We start from the raw sequence: 21,714 nt of genomic DNA on the forward strand, positions 1-21,714 counted from the left end.
GGGTCGCTGTGAGGGGGTCGCGGGGGCCGCCGGGAGCCGCCCGCTGTTATTGTCCCGCAACATGCAAATGAGGCGGCGCGGACAGCCAATGACAGGGTGCCCTTCGGGGCCGGCCGCGCACGCGCGCCGGGGGGCGGAGCCGACCCCGCGCCCCGCCCAGTGCCGGGCCCTCAGCTCAGCACGCGCGGCGAAGATGGCGGCGGCGGCGGCCGGCGGGGCGCGGGGGCGGCGCGGGCGACTCTGACCGGGCACACACCGGGAGGGACGGAAGGGGCGAGCCCGGAGAGAGCCCGCAGAGCTCCGCGGGCAGCGGGGAGGAGCGGGACCCCCCTCGGGGGGGGGGAAAGTGGCGGCGGCGCGGAAGAGCGGGGGCGCTGCCGGCGAGCCCGGCCGTGAGGGGCCGGCGCGCGGGGCGTGAGGGGCAGCGAGGGCCGCACCGCGGGGGACGCGGTCCGCGGCGGGCGCGGCTCGGGGCGGCACCGGCGCGGTCCGGCGGGCAGGGGGAGGAAGGCTGGCGCCCTGCGGCGGGCGCTCGGCGGGCAGGAGGCGGCTGCGCCGGTGGCTCCCCGCGTTCCTGGCGCTCGGCTGCTGGGCGCCCCACGCCATGTTCTCGGTGCTCTCCTACGGCAGGCTGGTGGCGCGGGCGGTCCTGGGCGGCCTCTCGCAGACCGACTCCCGCGACTACAGCCTGGTCACGGCCAGCTGCGGCTTCGGCAAAGATTTCCGCAAGGGCATCCTCAAGAAAGGCATGTGCTACGGGGATGACGCCTGCTTCGTGGCCAGGCACCGCACCGCCGATGTGCTGGGTGAGTGCTCGCGCCGGGGGGCTCAGGTGGCTTTGACCTCCCTCCCTCCCTCCCTCTCTCTCCCTCTCCCTCTCCCTCCCTGCTCCGCACATGGCGAGCGGCTCAGCCTCTGCTCGCAGACAAAGGAGCTGGTTCTGCTAGGCAGTGTCAGCGTGAGTTCGCTTTTTTAGCTTCCCGAGGAAGCTCTCTGCTGCAGCTCAACCTGCCTTTGGCTTGCGGGGGGCTGTGCGTGCCGGGTGTGCGGGCCCAGCCTGGACGTTTCACCTGTGGGTGCCTGTAAGGCCCAACGGCTCCAAAAGTCACAGAAACAGCTCCTGATGCGTTTCACTTTCTGTCTGCCTTTAAAACCTGACCGAGTCCTGCGGATATTCACTGCAGTTTCGCAGAAAAGATCACTGGAACAGACACTTCCTGATTTTAGCGTGTGCTATGTCCTTGTCAGGTGAAAGGCAAAGTGACATTGAGACTGGAATCAAATGTCAAACTTCAGTTTCGGTGTTTGCTCTGGCCTGATTGCGCTCTCTGCTTTGGATTCACGGCTGAAATCAATCGTAAGGCTTCAAATTATAGATAACCAATGGAATCTTCAGTCCACGGGCAGCATTGCTTTTGACAGTGCTTGACCTTTCTCCTGTGTGCTCAAGGTTGAATTTGGCTGACTGATCTTCTGCACAAGTTACTTGTGCTGTAACTGCCAGAAGCAAATTGCCACCAAAACTTTGACACTTAAAAAAAAAAGCTTCCTCCCCCCTGCCCCTGTTTTTTATTTATTTCTTTAAACCCGGGGTTACACTGTGGTATCTCACGATGTGGGAGTGCTTGGTGATTCCTGTCGTTGTAACTTGGTTGCTGTTTAATAGAGCCGAGATATTTTCTGCAGGAAGCTGTAACTTGGTGCTGGGTAACAGTATTGCTGGTTATTCCCAAGGGAACTGTTACTGTCAGGGTGATGCCACAGCTTCCAGGGAGATGTGCAGAACTGGGCAGTGCATTTTAGACACTGCATCTTCTCTGTTGTGCCTGTTCCAGAGAAACTTTTTTTTTAATTAGAAATAGCTGCTGGACACCCTCCCTTTAACATGTGACCAACCCTGGCTGCCTTTAAGGTTCATGTTAGGCCAGCACTGATAAATAACTGAGCAATTGGTATTTGCCCTTAAGAGCAATGCAGAATATCCTTCTACTTCAAGGTGGGCTCTTGGTGTCAGGAAAAGATAGATTTAGCCCCATTTGATGATGTTTAGGGTTTTTTGGCCATATTTGGTAATTACTGTATGTGAACCTACAGCTTGTCTTGTCTTCCTGCTGGAATCAACAGAGAGTTGCAGTTCTGAGTTGGGTCTTTGCATTAATTTTCATGGCAACTTGGAAACAAACAGAATTGTAGCTCCACTTAAGGATCAAACAACAGAGGACAGCAGACCAGGATGTTTGAAGTCCCAAGAAGAAAATAATTTAAATAGCAAAACTGTTGATTTGGGGGTTTGTTTTGGTTTGTTTTTTTTCCCCTTGTACGGCTATTTTCATGTTAGTTCTTTATTACTTTTTTAATGCACATACCAAAAAAACCAGATCTCTGTACATTCTGCAAAACCAGCAATGCTCAGGTGGGCTTTGATGCCTCTAATTTGATGCTTTCTCTTCATCTGTAGTTCTTGAGTTTACAAGCAGCAGTTTTCTCCTTGTTTCTGCTGCTGTGATCATCTCTTTACTCTCCCTTTCTCAACCAGCTCTTTTGCACTGTTGCAGGGAGAGTTTCAGCACCAGAAGTGTTTTCCTGCCCTCAATTTCTCTTACTCTCATCACAAATCGAAGGTTCCTTAAAGATTTTCTTAAAGACCCTTATAAATTTCATACTAACTCAATACCTGCCTATCTCTGCACCTCAACAAAACTGGCTGAGCTGAACTGCTGGGTTTCCTACTTAATTTTTTGGCATTTAAGGAAGGGGCTGACGTGGTTTGAGCCAAAGTGAACACTTGACACAGTAAGTGCTTTTGGAGAACAGTAAACTTCCAGTGTATCACTTGGAGTTAGTAGTCACCAGTGACAAAGCCATGGCAGATAATTTATTTGAAATTCTTCTGTGCCAGTGTTTTCTAGAACCAGTGTGTGGAGGGCTGGCCTGTGTGGGATGGATCTGGGTGTGGTGGAGCAGTGAAAGAGCTACTCCCAGTCCTTTGGCACGAGTGCTTGGGGATTCATTTTCTTGGGTCAAACAAAAGTTGACTTGGCAGTGTGTTTATAGCAGAATCAAAATGCTAAACACTCCTTTTGTTGTAGCTGTGCTGTGGAGTCTAAAGGCTGAACATTAACAGTGTCTTGTAGGCTGAGCTTTATCCTTTCACAGGAAGATCAGCAGAAAGCTTAAAGATTCAGGTTATTTCCATCCCTCTGTAGTTGTTAAATGCTTGGTAAGGCCCGTTACTGGTGTACTTGAATTCTTTGGGGGGTTTATCTCTCATTTTTATTTTTGTCTGGGACGTACCTGTCAAATTTGCATGTTTTCTTCCCATTCTGAACCCAGAGAGAAACAAGAAGCTCAGAACCAGTGTTTCCTTGGGGATCACCCTGAGAAAAGGAAATGGCTTTACTGCTGATGTTAATCTCCAGAGCTTTATGATTCAGGCCTACGTTTCCTTTCTGCTGCTGCTCGTGCCATGTTGTACCGTTTTGTACATTCATTATCAGTGTCTTGGGTGTTCAGATCCTCAGAATATTCAGATATCTCATGGAGATGTGGGAGCTGTTCTGTGCTGCTTCATGTCTGAAGCCTTTGGAACTTTTGAGGACAGAAATACTGGTTTTCCAAGCTGAAAACCAAAACTCTTCAGGAGCTGACAGCTCTGGTTTTCCTCATTGGCGTGAGAGTAGAATTTTTAGTACATAGGGAACAACCCAAAATTTTAAAGTGAACTTGAACAGTTCTATAACCATTTCACTTATTTACCCAGAGTAAACATTAAAGCTTTTTTAGGAATTTTGAGCTGTCTCGTGCTGGCGATTGGTTTTTTTTCCTTATTGTTGGGCTTTGCCTTCTCTTGCTTATTCCTGCCTTATCAGGCTCCCCATGTCTTTGCTCGTTTTTTATGGATTTTCCAAGCTGTTGTGTGACTCATTATTGAAACATTGCTGCAGCCAGTGCTGCATCCCGTGACAGCATCACTTATACAATGTCTGTGCTGGGGACAAGTTTGGGTGTAGCCAGTGAGACTTCACTAGTCTTCCAAACTATTTCTGTCCCTCAGGAGTAGGAAAAAACTGTCTGGCAGCAGAGAACTGTTTGTCCACTGCAGAGTTAAAATCGGACAACTGTTCTATCTGCTGCAAATCTTGATTTTTGAATTCTTTGGGGGGGGAGTGGGTGGGTGCTGCAGGGCAGCTACTCTAAACTGAGAGGAAATGCACTTCATTTGAAAATTCAATTTGTCAGCAGCCTTTATAAGAGCTGAAACTCCAGAGTGGCAAAGCCCCTGGAATATTGTTGGTCTCACTGTCATCAAGGAAAGTAAACTACAACACTTAAAAGGATTTGTAGGTGAAATGTCAAGGTTGTTCTGGCAGCTGTAGAGGAGGAAGGGATTCCTGCTTGGATGCCTGAAGGTTACAGAGGACTATGTTAAGTGGTTTATTTGGTATCATATCTATTAAAGACATTGCTGCCTTATCACAACTTATCACACTAAAGGAGGCAAATTGTCTGCCTCCCTCAGAGCAGCCTTTCACCTACTGCAGTGGGAGAGCTCAGGGCACCTCAGAGGGAGTGATCAGTGATTTGCAAACAGTTGTGGTGTCTTAATTTGTAACAGACCACGTGGAATTTTCTGTGTAACATGGGAGCATAAGTGTAAGGAAACTACAGATTGAGAAACATCCCATTATCAGTCACATTCTTGTCAGCAGACCTGTTCCTGAGTGGCACTGAGTGGAACCTCTGAGAATGAAACTTCAGTCTGCTTATTCTTGTCCCCCACAGTATCTGCAGGGATGTTGCACACAACGTTTCTGATCAGAATTTCCAGTTGAACACTTATTTTAACTGTAAATGCTGTTGGTGCTTGTTGATAGCAGAAAATTTTCTATTCTTATGTGGGTCTTGGCTCGAAGGAAAAGCAGGCTCTCTCGGAAATCAGGGATTTAACTGAGCACAGTGCAGGAGGTGAGGATTAGTCATACCTGTGTCGCAGGAAACGTTGCAGAAATCTCCTGCTGTTTGCTCTGGTTCATCCTCACTGTGCTGTGAGCCTGAGATTGTTCAGCCTGGCAGGGATTTCAGTGCCTGCCCCCCTTCTCATCAGTTCCATTCTTGCTGAACACCTTGAGATTAAATAGTTATAACTAGGGAATTTTTTTACAAAAAATAGTTTAGTGTTCTCCTGGAGCTCCCCAAATCCACCGAGTGATTCCTTAGGCTTAAATAAAATAGGGAAGAGATCTACCTGGTGGAAACCTGTTTCAGGAACAAGTGGATGGTAGCAGGGTGGAAATAGATAAAAGGAACTGTTGCTTTTTCCCAGGAGTAGATACACAGTTTAATGATTTCAGTTCCCTGTTTCTCCTTCAGTTTGTTTTTCAACAACCTCACTCACTTTGCCTCTTGCTTTTTGTTCCTTGCTGTCACTCACCCAGTTACTCTCTCAAAACCTTTCTGTGTCATGCAAGGGTAGTTTAAGGTTTACTGTAACAGTGTGAATAAGTAACCTTTCCTTTTGTAACTCATTAGCAGTCACACACAACCTGCCTTTAGGGATTTGTATTTAACTGAGTTATTTCTTTCTCAAAACCTGAGGGGAGTGTGGACAGACAGACACCCTTTGGCTCTGAGAGATCCCAGGGGAGCTGCTGGAGGGTCACTGCTGGCTTGGAGCATTGGACCTGCTCTGGATGGAGAACCTGTCTAGGTGTGTGATTTATGTCACCACTGATAAAACAGGAAATCTTATCAGTTTATCTCAGTTCTGATATGTTGACAAATATTAGGTGCTGTATTTCAAACTTATGTGGTGCAGCAGATTGCCCATTTTTTACCATTTTAGCCTGCTATTTTTGATGCAAAATTAATTCAACCATAAATATATCCTTTTAGTGTTCTTTTGTCAGTGATTCATTGCTATTTCAGGTGAGGATCTCAAGAAATGGAAAGTTCAGTAGGATGTGTGGAGTGTCTTACCAAGTTAATTGTGGTTGCATGCACGAGCAGTTCCTGCTGACACACTTGTGCCTGCCTGGGGCTTCTGTGTGAGTTTTATTCTTGGCTGATGCAATGGCTGAAAGTATCCATCTTCCAAGAGATTTTTGGGAACAGGGTGGTACTTTTGGACTCTGACCACGTTTGCCAGCAAGCCAGAACTTCCCCTCGTAACACTATTTATATTAAACAGGATTTGATCAGTATGGTGGGTTTGTTATGAACTTTCAGCCTGTTTAGTTTATATTTGTATGTAGTTTATATTTCTGAACTAGGCAGAACACCTGGATCTCACAAAAGTACGTGGTGAAAAGCAAATATTGCTGCTTTCAACACTGGCTGGGTATTCCTGGGCTCCTGCAGTGAACCTCGTGTGTGCTGGCAGGAAAAACAACTTCCCATTTGCATTTCAGCTGGTATCTTATCCCAGGTGCTTTCAGCATTTGGAAATCAGCTTTCCCAAGTTTCCCTGCCAAGGTCTTCCCTGGCTTAGTCAGTGCTGCAGCATCAGAGGCTTGGGCTTTGTCTTGTAACTTCGTGACAAGTGTTTCTCTGGGAGAGCTTTTGATACATGGAATCTTTGAGAAGTTGGAAGAAGCTTTGTTTTGGACTGACACATGCAGCAAGTATTTCATCTGGCAGGAATATATGTGTGTTTTCCAGCAGAAGGCAAGGTAGTGGGGTGTTAACTCTCAGAGATTCTGAAAGGTCTCCCTTGTATAGTTAAATCTTGGAGAAGTATTTATTCTTTTGAAGTAATTTATTGTGAAATTTTCAATTGCTTTATTTACACGGATGGTTCATCTGGCTGCAGGCACTGCTCTGTGTCACGTGGATGTTTGTGTAACTTCTGCCTGGGCTTGAACAGGGAATGGCCACAGGAATGTTCCTTCTATAAAATTTTCTCATTTGCTGAATAGTTTGAATGAAAAAACCCCAAGGACTGTGTACAGCTCAATTTCAGCAACTCCCCACTGTGCAGTTTGTCTTAAATGTCCTGAGAATTCCTACTTTGTAACATGGTTAATACTGGAAGACAGTGGTTTATGGTTCAAATGTAAGAAAAGAAAAATCTGAGTAATCTTTTACACTTGTTAAAAAGGTAATTATTTTGAATATTTACCTTTTTTTTTGGTCTTGGATGAAAACAATGGTAATAGAAATAAATAGAGCTTGGCATTATTCCTTGGTAATGATCCTGCCAATATCAGTACCTTTGAATTTTCCTTTGGTGACAGAGGGAAAACATGGTATTACATCAAAAGTTGAGTTTTCAGTTCTTGCTATTTCTGGGGTCTGGAATATCTCACAAGTAGTTTTGCTCCTTGTTTGCTGTGAATCAAATACTACAAAGTTTTCTTAAACTTAATTTTCCTTTACATTTCCTCTATTTCAGCAGCAGTTTACTCAGTCTGATTCAAAATCATATATTCCTTTCCCATGAAACTGTTTAGTTTATAGAGAATTTTGAATGTAAAGATGCTGTTTTTATTTAAAAAACATGCTGAAGGCTGGCAGGGCAGGATGGCTGGAGATCTTGGGGACTGTAAAAACCTTCTTCTAAGGCAAAAAACAATAAAGGAGGATGTTTTCTAGAGGTCCCTGTGTGGTGTGGGGCTTCTTGGCTGGACTTGGCCTCTATTCTGCCACTGGGCTTGGTGGCATCAGCAATTCCTGGCTCAGGGCTGGAGCAGGAGGAAGCATTTGACTGCTCTGGTGGTGTTGGATGCTTGGGGAGCCAACCAGGTCATTTAGCTTACAGCAAATGTAGTGACCTATTATCTTTAAGGGATACAGTTCAAAAAAAAAAAAAGGGTAGGAAAAAAGGCCTTTGGGGAAAGACCAAAATTGGTGAGTTGCTGAGCAGATGAGGTGTGATGCTGGTGTCCCAGTGAAAGCTGCCTCCAGGGGCTGCTCCTGAATGTGATGGTCCCGTTGACTTCTGTGCTGGGGTGGAGCAGGGATCCAGCTGTCCTGGGGACTGGGGAGCAGACAGTCTGTTCTCAGGGCAGAGGAGCTGCCTGGGGATGTCTAGAGGGTGATTGCTTTGGAAGGCACTGGCAGAACGGGCTCAAAGCTGTTCATAGCTTGCAGAAAGCAGACAGGAAGGCAAAGACAAAGCCAGTTCATGGCCCAAGACAGAGGATGGAATGTGCTGTCATGAGCATGGATTTGCATTTCCCGCCTGGAGTGAGAAGTGAGCAAAGAAAATCAGGTGGCACACTCTTATTTTTCCTCTGAAAATGGAATAGGTTTTGATAACTCCCTTCTCAGGTGCTTGCTGTGGTGGCTCTCTGGTCTCAGAGAGCTGTAGTGTTTCTGTTCCCGTGTTTCCCAACACTAATGTAAGGTGTTCATGGATTGCTTGAGAGAACTCTGTAACTTCTGCCCAGCTTTCTCTGGAACTGCCTTGGGAGCCAAGAGCTTTGGGCAGCACTTGTCAAACAGCATCTTCTCCTTGCGTTCCCCTGCTGTCAGTGAAGCAGTGCAGAGTGAAGCAGGTACAATCTGGATTGTGTCCATCTTAAAGGGAAGTTAAAAAAAACAAACTTGTCTGGTAACTTCACATAAAGCACCATCATCCAACCTGGAGTTCCTGTTTCAAGATCTAGGTCTAGAACTTTTCCTTTGTGATCTCTTATTCTAGACCTGTCCATGTGGCAGCAAGAAGCAAAAGGTCAATCCAGTATTAACCTGAGGTTGTGAGACCTGTAGGGAGGGGATTAATCTGTTCTTGAAGACTCCAGAAAAGGTGTTTTCGAGAATGCCGGGGTCCTACAGAGCTTCTTCCCAGGATCTGGTCCCAAGGGGTGAATGAATGCAGGGATCCGCATCCCTGTAATATTCTTCTGCGAAAGCAAAAGGACAAAGCAGGTGTCTAAAAGGTTGTGCACTATTTTAGGGAGAAATCTGATTAATGTTGATGGGCTGTTCAGAATCCTGGCAGATTATAGTTCACACCAAGGTCGGCTCCAACCCTTCCGTCTCAGTTTCAGCCCGTGTCCCATGTGAAGGGCGTTGGGAGATGAGGAAACTGAGTTTTAGCTTCTCACTCACGTTTTCATGCCTTTGCTTGCAGTGTGTTGTTTTTTCCTGAGGAGACTGTCCTTCAGCACAATCTGAGCTCTGAAATTCCCCCTTTGTGCTTTTATCATGAACACATTTTAGCTTTATTACATTATGGAAAGCTGGGCTTGAAAGGGTTCGTCCCGTGCTGAGGATCAAAAAGATTTTTGGAAAGATTTTTTCATAGTAACATTTTAATCTCAAATAATGCCTTCAGCAGTATTTTACTTTAATCATTTGGGGGAAATTCAAAGTTCTAGCTGAATGACCCGCAGAATATGATGTCTGCTGCTCACCTCCCTCTGAGCATCCCCTTTCCATGAGCACCTTCCCTGTTTTCCTCTGCAGCTGCTCAGAAGTTTCCAAAGCTTTGGCAAAATTGCTCAAATTTCCTGATCCAAGTTTTTTAGAATAACTAAATGCAAATTGACTGGATCGTAGTTAGTTTTCATTCTCTTGCTTGGCTGAAGCCATAAGCAACAAATTCTCCTTGGAAGGGGTAGGTCCCAGCATTGTGTTGGTTACATGGATTTTGGGATACATGGAAATTGAGATTACCAAATAGAAAGTATTGTTTTTCATATGAGCATTGAGAAAAAACTGGGCTGCTGGGTAGTGGGGAAGAGTTTCTTTATCATTTCTGTACTAGTTAAAATCTTAACAACCATCACATTTAATTTTTCCTTTCTAATGAGCTAATCAAAGGTTAATAGGATTGAATTCCCATCTTCCCTCCCAAATTCCCTATTTCTCTAGTGGAGTCAGCCTCCTCATCCTCAGCATTAGACTTTTGCCTTTTTTCCAGCACTTCAGATGATATTTAGGGTTTGTCTGGGAGGTGATGTCAGCAATTGTCTCACAAATACTTACAAATTTCATTGCTAATCCAAACTGTTTTTCAGGCAGGTGCCAGAGTCCTACCTTTTAGTTACTAAATATCCGAAGTGATGTAAATAATTAAACCCCTTGTTTTGGAAAGCATTGCTGTTCATGTAACACTCATTTTCTCTTCTCTTCCAGGGGTGGCAGATGGTGTTGGTGGCTGGAGAGACTACGGGGTTGACCCCTCTCAGTTCTCAGGGACTCTCATGCGAACGTGTGAACGTTTAGTGAAGGAAGGACGGTTTGTTCCCAGCAATCCTGTCGGGATTCTCACTGCAGGCTATTGTGAGCTGCTGCAGAACAAAGTACCTCTGCTTGGTAAGACACCAGAAATCTGTCAGTTCGATCTGGGTTGTGTGTTACCTACACACAGACTTAGTGAGAGTTGCTTGAGTCTGTTGGCAGCTTCTGCAACAAATCTGCAGGCAGTCAACTTCTCTTATTTCTGTGTTTTCAGTTAATTTGGAGGCATCCTTATTTCTCTTGTATGTTTAAAAGCTGTTTTAATTAATTTAGTAATACAGGGAGTATTTGTGTGTGTGTGTGTATATATATATAAAATGAAAGGCCAGCTGCCTTTCTGTGTGAAGGGTGAATTCACCAGAGTTTGCAGAGCGAGTTCTGCAGCAGAACACGCTGTGGCACATGTGCTCACCCTGTGTTTTGGAGGTATAAATAACTGTTCTCTGCTGAAAACTCTTCATGGTTGGTTGTGGCTTTTTGCTTAAGCTCTGCAAGGAAAAATATTTTCTGAGAATAACTGGATGCAGTTCTGCTCATTCCTGGCCTTACTGCTCCTGTTGCCTTTTATGTCTAGTGAACTCAAACCCCAGTTGGCTGATCTCAGTAGTTTATATCATCTGATCTCTGGGAGTATTATTTTTATAAATCTTTGTGGGGGATTCATTACAGATCTTTCTGAAAGCCAACTGAAGTAGATGCTTCACATATTCTATGTCAGACTTGATGTGAGACAGGGCATTCAGCTGCCTTGGGAATGGGAGCAGATAGAGAGGTGCCATTTGGCCTGAGCTGACAACCGTGCAAAGGGGACACTTTCTAAAGGACATGAGCCCTCCTGTGCACCAAGAAAGTGTTGCCCTGTGTGATATGTGCAGGGCTCACCTGACCTTAAGCTCCTGTGCCAGAGGAGTGCAGGGTGAGCTATATTTAACTTGTCTGCTGAGCTGGGAGCAGATGTTCTCGCATTATACGCCTAAAGAATAGGTTGGAACCTCAGCAGTGACCTTAAGTGTCACCAAAATAGCAGAGCTCAGTAATTACATTAGGATTTGGGGTGGTTAATGGTGCTTATTTCTGCAAAGCAGATGTAGCTGTAAGTGATCTCCAAAGTGGGCCACTGGAGAGAGCTTCCCCACGGCTTTGGAGACGGAGGCAGCTCAGCTGGGCTTGACCTTTGCAGGGCTGAAAAGCAGCGTGTGCTGAGTCACAAGATCTGCATTCCACACATGGCCTCCTGGTTACACTCTGCTAATAGAGTTAGAATTTGAAACTAATGATCCTTGGTGTTTCTCCTTTAACAGAGAACAGTATTTTTAGAAGGAGGAATAAAACCCTGGAATTACCACAGCAATGAGCATTTAGAGTTTATTTAAAATAAAGGGAAGGGAGAGAACTTCATTAAGGAGGATTCATTAGGCAGTAACTTTTCCTTGCTGTTGTGCTCTGAGCCTGGATACTTGCTTCATCAGAACTGAATCCAGCAAATATTATAAAATAAAACCGAAATGGGAGGAAACTGTGCCGATTATTTAAACACTGTTGTGTTGCAGAACAGTCTTGGACACTGTCACATCTAAAATCGGAGCTTTTCGTGTAGTACTGTTTTGTAAGAGTGGAGAAGGTCCTTTGTGTTCACTAGAGAACAAATTCAGGGCAAGTGCATTGCAGGGAACCCTGTGTTAGAAAGGGAAATGTGTGGAACAGGCAATGCCTGGAGCCAGCTGCACTTGTGCACTAGCAAGGCTCATCCTGAGCTTAGCTCCTTGCAAGCCTGTGGTCTGTCCAACATGTAGCCATGCTTGGAAAATCCTGCTGGAGGAACACGGGATAGAAGATGAAGACTTGTGATATGGGACAGAAGTCAAGAAGAAAGGCTTTAGCTGTATCTCACTCTTGAGGGAGGAAATGTCTGCTGTGGATGTGCTGTCCTGTCCTGTCCTGTCCTGTCTGCAGGAATGGAGCAGTTGCTGGTTGCTCTGAAGGACTCTGTGGATGTGTTTCTTTGCAACACAGTTATTTTTGTGGCTTGCAACCAAGCACAGTTGGTGGCCATTTCCCAGTGAATGAACCAAGAATTCCTCGGTGCCCTCAAGCATAGCTGGGATAGTTCTGAGCACGGTTGACATGTTCCTGTTGTTACTTTAATCTGGAATAGTGTTTGTCTCCGAAACATGTTTTCTTTACACTTTGGAAGTTGGTCTCCTAGGCTGTGAAGCAGGCTCTGCACAGCCAGGCTGGGAAGAGCAGCATTTTCATGTTCTGAGCAGAGGAATGCAATAGGACCTAACACTTAATTGCAAACATTCTTTACTTAGCGTGGTTTATTTACAGCTGATGAGTGAAACTGTGTGGAGAGCACCTGGCATTGCATGGATGCTGCTGGAATTCTATTATGTCCATGATTTCGGAATTTCAGTATTTTATGTGAGTTCTGTAAATCCAGTCCTATAGCAGAATGTGCTGACATATGTTGGGTTGGAAAACTGTAAATAAGCCAAACAAAACAGGTATTTGTCAGCATAATGTGTTTACCAAAATCAGAGCAGGAAAAGTGAGTCCTACACAAAAATCAGACATGGCGTTGCAAAGATTTCTAACACTCTGCTGTCTTTATTTTATATTAGTTGTGGCATTATTGAGCATTTCCATTTCTCCTGATTATTAAACTTTGATAAGTGTTTGAATAATTGAACTGTTGATGAAATCAGTGGGAGAAGCAGCAGTTTGTGTGAGGCTGACTGCAGTCCTGTGTTTGCAGGGAGCAGCACAGCTTGTATCGTGGTTCTGGACAGGACAAGTCACCGTTTACACACAGCCAACCTGGGGGACTCCGGGTTTCTGGTGGTCAGAGGAGGAGAAGTTGTCCATCGCTCTGATGAACAGCAGCATTACTTCAACACTCCCTTCCAGCTCTCAATAGCTCCTCCAGAAGCAGAAGGAGTTGTCTTAAGTGACAGGTAAGGTGGGGAAGGAACTGAAATGTTTAATCTGTGCGTGTGAGCGGCTCCCAGGAAGTTGCAGTTTTGCTGGGGGGCTCTTTTGTGGCCTGTAGGATTTCAGCTTGTATCCAGTCAGGTCCACACCTGATAATGTGAACATTTATCACCTTGTACTTAACTTTGTACCTGTTGCAGAGCATGAGTTTATTGGGCTAATGGTTATTCATGCTGGCCTATTCCCATGGTCCTGATCCATGGGGAGATGTCAGTGGCTAAAGCTGGTGTGTGTGCTGGTCATCCTGGACAAGTGGCTGCTCTTACCAGTTCCAATCCCTGTCTGTGCTCCCTCGAGACTGTTTGGAGTAGCTAATTTAGATATCTTGGCACTGAGGTAGCAAGTGCTTGAAGAATAGAGCAGAGGGACATGTGACTGTAAGTTGTGTTTCCAAGTAGCTGTTTCCCTCAGCATATTGTATTTGACCAAAACGAGCAAAAAAACTGCTTGGCAGAACACCAGGCTGGGAATGAGAGGATGAGGAGAGGACAATCTGTTCACAGAAATGAGTCCTTTCAAAGGCTGGCTTGTTCCTATGTCTTCCCCTAGGAATGTCAGGCTGATCCACCCTGGCTTTGTGAACCCTCATCGGTAATATGAAATAAGTTTTTTAAAAATCAGCTTTCAAATTGTGTTCAAATAGAATCAATTAGGTCGGAAAAGACCTCTGAGATCACTGAGTCCAAGTATATACAGTTCTCAGAAATGGTTATTCACTCATTGAAGTGATCTCTGTCATCTGAATATAGGGAGATTGCAACAGGATCTTCAGACAGTGGCCATGGCATCCAGCTCAAGTCTTTGATGCAAGGTTTGGACTCGGTGATCTTAAGACTCTTTTCCAACCTAAGTGATTCTCTGAAGTCTCAAGGCTGAGGCAGTGAAGGTTATGACTTCAGTGCCAAAATAGCTCTTTTTGAAAGTGTTGTTAAAGTTGTTGAAACTCCTGACCGTTCCTGCCTGTGGCTTTATTTCCTCATCTTACAACTGCCGAGAGGAAGCCAGGGTAGAACTCTGAAATTAAACCCCTCAATAATCCAACCTCTTTGTCAGACTAAAATTAAATGACATTTGAAATTCCAGAGCTGTAAAAGTCTTCATTTTTCTGAGATTCTCTGTCATCCATAGGAAGACCATAAAACCCAAAAAGCAGAAGGATAATTGGTCATGTCCAGTGGAAGTCAGGGAAGCCAAGTAATCTGAGTCATCTCATAATAAGGAAAAGCACAAGATAAATGTGCTCCCACACTTGAGCTGTGAATCATGATTACAGCTTTCTGGCTGGTTCCTGTGCTGTTCCTGACGTTAATTAGTACTTATGGGCCTCACTGAAACGCTTCTCCAGTCCCTTTTTTATTTGTTGTCCCAGTTCAGTGGGGAATTTGGCTAAATATGGGCACAGGCAGGCAAGCTCAGCTCCATCAACCTTCCTGAGGCTGCAGATCAGTGGAGCAAAGCAGCTTCTCTGTGTTTTGGCAGAGAGGCAGCAGTTTCTCCTTTTAAAGACCCCTGAAGAGTCTTTAAAAATGAAAGTTTTGTTTTTATGTTGCTTCAGAGAATCAGATTTTGCAGCAATATTCATGGCCAAATGGGGTGTTTTCTCCTCTTGCTGTTGTCTAATGTCTTAGACACAAGTATTCCAACTGGCTGAGGTCTCCTGGTAGATGTATTTCTTATTCCATTGAATTAGAAAGTGATTCAAAATCCTGAATTGTTTGGGCCATTATGAATTGTCCTTTCAGGTATTGCTCTCTTACATGTTTAAGATGAGCAGGAGGAAGCCCTGAGCTGCCCTTCTGCTTACTGGTTTCCATGGAGATACACTCATGAAGCAGATTAATTTGCAGGATTGTTCATCTGGGAATTGTAACTGCAAATCCTTGGTGGAGTAGCTGGAGTTTTACCTGTCTGCAGTCCCAGTGCTGTGCTGGAGCTCCCTGGCCAGGCCTTGCTGGTGCAGAAGCTCCACAGTCAGTGATTCTTCCTTTCTTTGGCAAAAAGCCCCAAACTGTAGTGAAGTGCAGGAGCTGTGGCTGTGCTGTTGGACGTTCCCTGGGGGGTGTGAGGAGTCCTTTTTAACCTCTCTGTCCCCTCCCTGTCCCCCCCAGCCCCGAGGCTGCCGACAGCACGTCCTTCGATGTGCAGCTCGGGGACATCATCCTGACGGCCACAGACGGGCTGTTCGACAACATGCCCGACTACATGATCCTGCAGGAGTTAAAGAAGCTGAAGGTGGGTGTGTGATTCCTCAATCCCTCACATCTTTTGTGCTGCTAAACCTGAATCCTTTAAAGGCTTTTCACATAATCCCCCATGTGAGCAGTGGGAAGGGATGCTGACCCCAAAGCTCTGTCTCTTGGATCTGCATCCAGAGGCAGCAGCTGGGGCATAAATTTCCCAAGTGGCAGCTGGTTCCATGGCAATAACTGGGAAGGGAAGGGGGAAATGTTCAGTCCAGGCTCTGCCCTTGGCCAGCTCGTCACACATGGCACCTGCAGCTTGTAGATGCTACACATGAAAATAGAGCATCTCCTCCCAGGTTGTTTGGGGGCTGAGCTTACACTTCAAATAATTTCCAGCTTTTTTGAAGGGTTATAAATCAGGAATTCTAATGGAGTATGTGCTGCCTGAACTGTGGGTTGCACGTGCTTGAAAATCTTTAATGTTCTGTTAAAAAAAAAAAAATCCTGGCAACTTTCCCAGGTTGGTGACCACAAATGTTCTTTTTAAATAGTAAAAATGCATTAAAATATTTTAATTTGGGTGAGAACATTTAGCTTAAGGCTATTTACTTACAGAAAGGAAAGTATACTTAAGGAGATATCAATATGTATAACCTCCCTCAGGAAACTACTTTGCTGTGAAATGCAAATAAGAGTGACATAGAGAATTACAGTGTGGTTTTCAGAGAATTTGGCCTGTTCTTATCCTGCAGCTACACAAGTCACTACCCCGTGTGGCTGCAGCCACCTCACAGCCCTGTCTGTGGGCAGAGAAGGGTTGTCCTGGGCGGACCCTGGAGCTGGAATTCCCTTGTGGAAGAAGGCTGAGCTCCACCTTTTGGCGTGTTTGGGAAAGGCACCGGAGTTCCCGGAGGGGTTCAGCCAAAAGTTAATCACATAAACGCCTGCTAATTCCCAAACCTGCGGGGAAGGCTCCTGAAATGACAGGGCACTTCAGAACGGTTACAGACTAAGAGAGCAGTGCTTGTCTGTCACGTTGGCCTGAGCGAGACAAGCCTTGCAGTGAAGCAGCAGAGTCATTGAAACTGAATTAAAAACAGGCCCTTAAAATGCAGCCTGGAGAAAGTTTGTGCTTTTTTTTGTCATCTGACTTTTAAAGTGCCCCTTCTCCCCAAGTGTGCTCTTGTTGATTGGGGTAAGAGGGTCAGGGGTGCAGGAATTGCACCTGAGGTAAAGCATAAACACTTCACCAAACACGAGTGGGATTTTGCAGGTGAAGTGCAGGGACAGCTCCAAATGTCCCCTTTCCTTCAGCTGAGTCTGGTTTGAGTATTAGTTTTCTAAGTTTGTAAATTCTGTAAACCTTCCAAACCCAAGTCTTGTAGCTGCTGGGGGGGGGTTGAGGCCTGGCCTTGGCTCGTGGAGCTGCACATTTGTGGGGAGGGCTCTCTTTGCAAGGGAGGCTGATAATTAGTGCCCTGGCACTGAGTGACCTCCAAAACTGACAGGCAGCAGCAAACCAACGCCTGGAGACTTCCTCATAAAAAATAAACCCTTTTCCTGCTGAATTCAGAACTCCAACTACGAGAGCATCCAGCAGACTGCCCGGAGCATCGCGGAGCAGGCGCACGAGCTGGCCTATGACCCCACGTACATGTCGCCCTTCGCGCAGTTCGCCTGCGACAACGGACTGAACGTGAGAGGTGAGAGCGGCCTCCTCCCACCCCCCATCCCCCAGGAACCTTCAGCACAGGGAAGTTCTGTTGTCTCAAAATACAGTGGGAGAACAGAACGTTAGGAAACGTGGTTGGCAGGAGAGCACCAGGCTCATGTGGGATTTGGAGTAGGAGCCTCCCGTGGGGAAGCAGCTGGAGCCCAGAGAACGCAGCGCACTGGTGGTTTTATTTTTAACCCAGTATGTACATTCCTGCCCCAGGCTCCTGGGGAAACCATGCTTGATTTGTTCTTGGATTTGGATGTGTGGGTGGTGATGTGTGAGGATGGCTTTTGTTGAATTTTTTTCTTTTTTAAAGTCTTCTCTTACAGCTGCATTTCAGCTGAGGTTCTGCCCAATCTTTGGTAGTTTTTGGGTTTGTTTTTTGGTTGAAATTTGTGACTCTTGTACCATTGGCATCCCCATCCTGATCTCTCTATTGGTTCTGCTTCTGGGCTCTAAAAGATACTGACACCTGGCAGAGCTCAGAGCCTGAGCAAACACCTTTCTTTTATTGTTTTTTTTCTTTTAAATAACTCAATATAATTCTGCTGGTAAAGATGTTCTTATCTCTATCAGGAGGGCAGGATTTCCTGCCCCTTTCGAAACTAAGGTAGAGCTTGGGCTCTTAGAAACACATGAGGTAATACAGTGCTGGAGAAGATGCTAAAGTGGTGTTTGATTTACAGTGGAAATTCCTGAGGAGATCTGAGTTCATGGCAGTTTCCTTGTAACAGTGCAGTGTCAGGTGTTTTCTGCATTTATTCAGCAGTCTGCTAGAAAACAGGCTCTGTGCTCTGCCAGCTGCCAGTGTTCAAGGTTCTGACCTCCTTTTCTCAGCCTGATCTCACTGGAGCTGAACAGGAGAGTGTTTTTGTGCCATGTTAGATGTCACTGCTCCCCTCGTTTGGAAAGGAGATGGAGGAAGCAGAGCTGGTGTCTACACTGAACAGGCTTTGAATATTTGATTTTAAAAGAATTTTCCACGGGAAATGACACAGATGATGCGAAGACGACGAGTTTGATGAAATAAGTGATGTTTTCCTTCACTGCAGGGGGCAAACCAGACGACATCACCGTCCTTCTGTCCATCGTGGCCGAGTACACAGACTGAGGGCCCGCTGGCCCGCTCCCGGAGCCCCGCACGGTTTCCTGCTGGCAGGATTGATCCCTCCTCCCTCCTGCCCTGGGCAGCTGGCCCTGAGCCCGGCGCCCGTCCTGAGACAGCCGAGTCCTTGCTAAGAACCACTCGTAGAACACTGGTCTTGCTCTGCCAGCAAGAGATGAAGAAGCTCAAGGCCTGGAGCGTCTGTCAGAGCTTAGTCATTGTCCGTGCCAGGGGCAGGATCCATCCCACGGCGTTCCCGCACTGGAGATGGGACTTTCCAAGGAGTAGAATTGGTTGATCATCTTTCAGAGTAGATCAATAGGTAACCCCTCTGCACGAGGGCATCTTACTCTTTCCTAGGAACGTTCGCTGTTGTTGAGGGTGTGTTACAGCCCCAGTTCCATAAAGCATAGTCTTGTTCCAGTGGTAGCCGAGGTTTCGTGTTCCTGAGCTCCAGTTTTCAGGAGATTTATAACTGCTGTAAACATTCTGCTCTTGCCATCCATGGTGTCAGCCTTAGGAACCTTTTCTAGTACGAGATTTCAAACAAACCTAGTTCAAGTTATATGGATGCAACTGTGTTTTGTGATTTCAGGTGCTTAACTGTGATCTTAAAAAAAGTTCTGCAGATCATTCGTCCATAATGGGCCTGGTTCTGGATGTTTTGGCTGTGGATAATTATTATTTTTATTAAACAAGACTTCTAGCTCAGTCTCAAACAGCCGAGCTGGCCACAGCTGAGGTCTTTGAGCATTTGAACCCATCTCCTGGTGGGAAATGCTCCGGTGGGAGGTTGCACAAGGAACAGCTCATCCTCAACTCCCAGCGTCCTCACTTTGGGTAGATAATCCTGTCGTTGATGAAGCCTAATTTGTGTTAATAATCGCCATTGCTTGTAGAACAGAATATGCTGCACCACTTTTAAGTCCAGCTCATCCTTTCTGACTCAACAGGCACCTCTTTGCTTCTGCTGCGGCAGCGAGTACGAAAATGAAACTTAATGAATAATCAGCAAAACTTACATTTCAGTAACTAAAGTTTAGGGGTTTCAATGAACCTTAATGATGTTTACAGTTATCTAACAGCCACTTTGCAATATGACATTTCGTTTTCAATGACAGTAGCTCACGTTTGTTCCCCCGCCCCCTTCCAGCCAGCTTTTCCTTTTCCTTTCCTGAGGCTCATACAAAAGCTGAGAGCTGTAAAGATATATATATTTTTGGTCAGTTTTTCATTAACTTTTTTGCCGGTAGAAAAGTATGTAGAAATAAATTAAAGCCATGTTTTTATATATAAAAAGTCGGGTAATGTTGCTGTTTAGGTGAGTGCAGTTAAACTTGGTCAGTAAGGAATCTTTCCTGCTCTCAAGAGGAGATTTTTACTACCTGGTTTATTGTATTAAAACTGTTTAAGTTTGAGGTTACCTCAACTTGTTTAAAGAATTTTTGTGGACTTGTACTGTATATTTGCGTAACTATGTCAAGCTTTTATTTAAGGTCATTTAACATGTACCATGTACATGTCATTTTACTATATTTCAATGCATCATGCTTGTAACAGGCATTTCATTTATAATAAGTGATTAATTTGGGAGCTCTTCAGTAATTTATCTGCTATTCCTCAATTGGCATAATGTTAGGGATCTACTTTGAATCACCTTGTAATTACTTGTCAAAATGCCTTAACTACCCTAACTTGACCAAAATGGGATTTTGGTGAGGGTATGGGGAGGATTCTGTTAATGAAGAGAAATTAATTAGTTTTGTGACACATGAGCAGTGAGTGGTGGAGAACTTTGCACAACCTGTCAGTCCTTGTTTTGAACTGGCCCAGCTGTGCCTGGCTGGCTGTTCGAGGAATGTATTCACTGAGCACAGGGCTTTGTTCCTCGCCTTGGGAGGGCCTTGCCCTCCCAAATCTGGGTGTCTTCACATTTTGTCCGCCAGTATTTCCCCTCAGCTTCTGGATTAGAGCAGATTTGATCAATTCTTGTGTCCCCTGACCTTCCCTTCAGGAGCCCTTGGGCTGTTGCTCTGACCTGCTCTCAGCACAGTTCCCAGCCCTGGTGTTTCCCCCCCGGCTTTCCAGAACTTTCCCTGGGGACGTGTGCGGGTCAGAGGGATGCACCAGGGTCTGGAATTGCCTGTGAGGCCAAGCTGTGCTCCCTGTCTGTACCCACAGAGCCCTTTGCCTCATATCATACCATGAGTTGTTGGGTTTTTTTGTTTTGTTTTGTTTTGTTTTTTCTCATAAAGAACAAATTTGGATTTTGATTTACAAATCATGAGTTTTTCCCTCACCAGGCACACCAAAGACCAGTAAAGCTTTTAGCTTTTCCATCTGTTTATAAAGCAATACTGTATTATAAAGAATTGATATTTTTATCACATGCTTGATTGTGTTGGGTTTTTTTTAAGACGTGCACTCTGAACATATCAAACCTGAGTTTTTCCTACGAACTTATCGCTGTCTGCGCACAAGAGATTTTGGGAGAAGGAAACGACAGGGCCCATCCTATCAAAGTAATTCCCAGCAAAGCATGAAGCAGTAACACTTGCTAGGGGAAGGTTAGTGGGAATGTTCCCGAGGGGAATGGACAAGAAAGGTGTTCCCTGACTTGGAAGCGAGCGGAGCTTGGAGCTGCTGCAGAGGGTTGTTCTTTCTGGGGAGCTGGTGGGTCAGGAGGAGTTTGTCCCCCAGGAAGCTGGGATTGCTCCAGCAGCATTAGGAGGGGTTGGGGTGAAGCAGGGCTAGGATGTGGTGAGTTGAAAAGCTCTGTGGTTCCTGCTGCTTTCCTGGCTGTCTCTAGGAGAGTTGTGACACACAGGTTCCCTCCAAATGTCCTTCGTTGTGTTTCTCGAGAAGGTCAGGCTGAACACAAAACCAAAAAGCAGATTTGGGACCAGACAGTTACGAGTGAGTGGAGGAGAAGGGAGAGGAGAAGGTCTGGCAAAGGTGGGAGGATTTAGTGATGGAATCTCCATGTCTTGGGAAGGGACATCCTTTCTCCGGGGGGAACCAGCTGGTGTGTGTGGAATCCACTGTATGCAGTTCCTGACAAAGGTGGCTGAAACCATGAAGCAAATGTGAGTCTGTACCTGAGGATGCTTTTCTGTTGCTGTTAAAGTGAGACTATCATCTATGCTTACCTAAGAGGCAATTATGTGAATTTCATGTCTGAGGTATAACTTATGCAGGAATAGTTCTGTAAATACATTTAAATGAATTGTAAAGATATTTAATAAATATAGTATTTATACTAAAATGTGCTTTTTTAAAGTCAAGTTGCTGCAAACCCTCTGTGTGTTGCCATGGGGAGGTGATTGGTGGTGCAGAGGCACAGCCAGTGCTGGGGGGGGGCTGTCACTGTCACCCCCCTGCAGTGCCTCAAATCCACACCTGAGTGACACCCAGCAGTCTGGCAGGAAGATAATGATCCTCTAATTGACCAAAGACTGGGAATTTTGGTGTTGTGTGACTTTGGAAATACTGCACTGCCCCTGACTTGGGGAAGAGACGCGGGGAGGGAA

The 21,714-nt window shown here is 45.7% G+C and overlaps 1 protein-coding gene across 1 annotated transcript; it reads left to right on the top strand.

The window, feature by feature from the left end:
• The first annotated feature begins 179 nt into the window (after positions 1-179).
• PPTC7 (protein phosphatase targeting COQ7) lies at positions 180-21,449 on the top strand. Its single transcript, XM_064675021.1, has 6 exons — positions 180-806; positions 10,081-10,260; positions 12,944-13,142; positions 15,288-15,411; positions 16,936-17,065; positions 18,132-21,449. Exons 1-6 carry the CDS (start codon positions 605-607, stop codon positions 18,188-18,190), a joined length of 894 nt encoding a protein of 297 aa, XP_064531091.1. The 5' UTR covers positions 180-604; the 3' UTR covers positions 18,191-21,449.
• The last annotated feature ends 265 nt before the right edge of the window (positions 21,450-21,714 follow it).

This window comes from Pseudopipra pipra, chromosome 18 (assembly GCF_036250125.1).
Source record: "Pseudopipra pipra isolate bDixPip1 chromosome 18, bDixPip1.hap1, whole genome shotgun sequence".
NCBI lineage: Eukaryota > Metazoa > Chordata > Aves > Passeriformes > Pipridae > Pseudopipra > Pseudopipra pipra.

Excerpts from the sequence above, each read along its gene's own strand:
- PPTC7 (XM_064675021.1), top strand. The coding sequence starts at position 605 with ATGTTCTCGGTGCTCTCCTACGGCAGGCTGGTGGCGCGGGCGGTCCTG. Across the intron at positions 13,143-15,287 it reads GGAGTTGTCTTAAGTGACAG|CCCCGAGGCTGCCGACAGCA; the intron begins GTAAGGTGGGGA and ends TGTCCCCCCCAG. Across the intron at positions 17,066-18,131 it reads CAACGGACTGAACGTGAGAG|GGGGCAAACCAGACGACATC; the intron begins GTGAGAGCGGCC and ends CCTTCACTGCAG.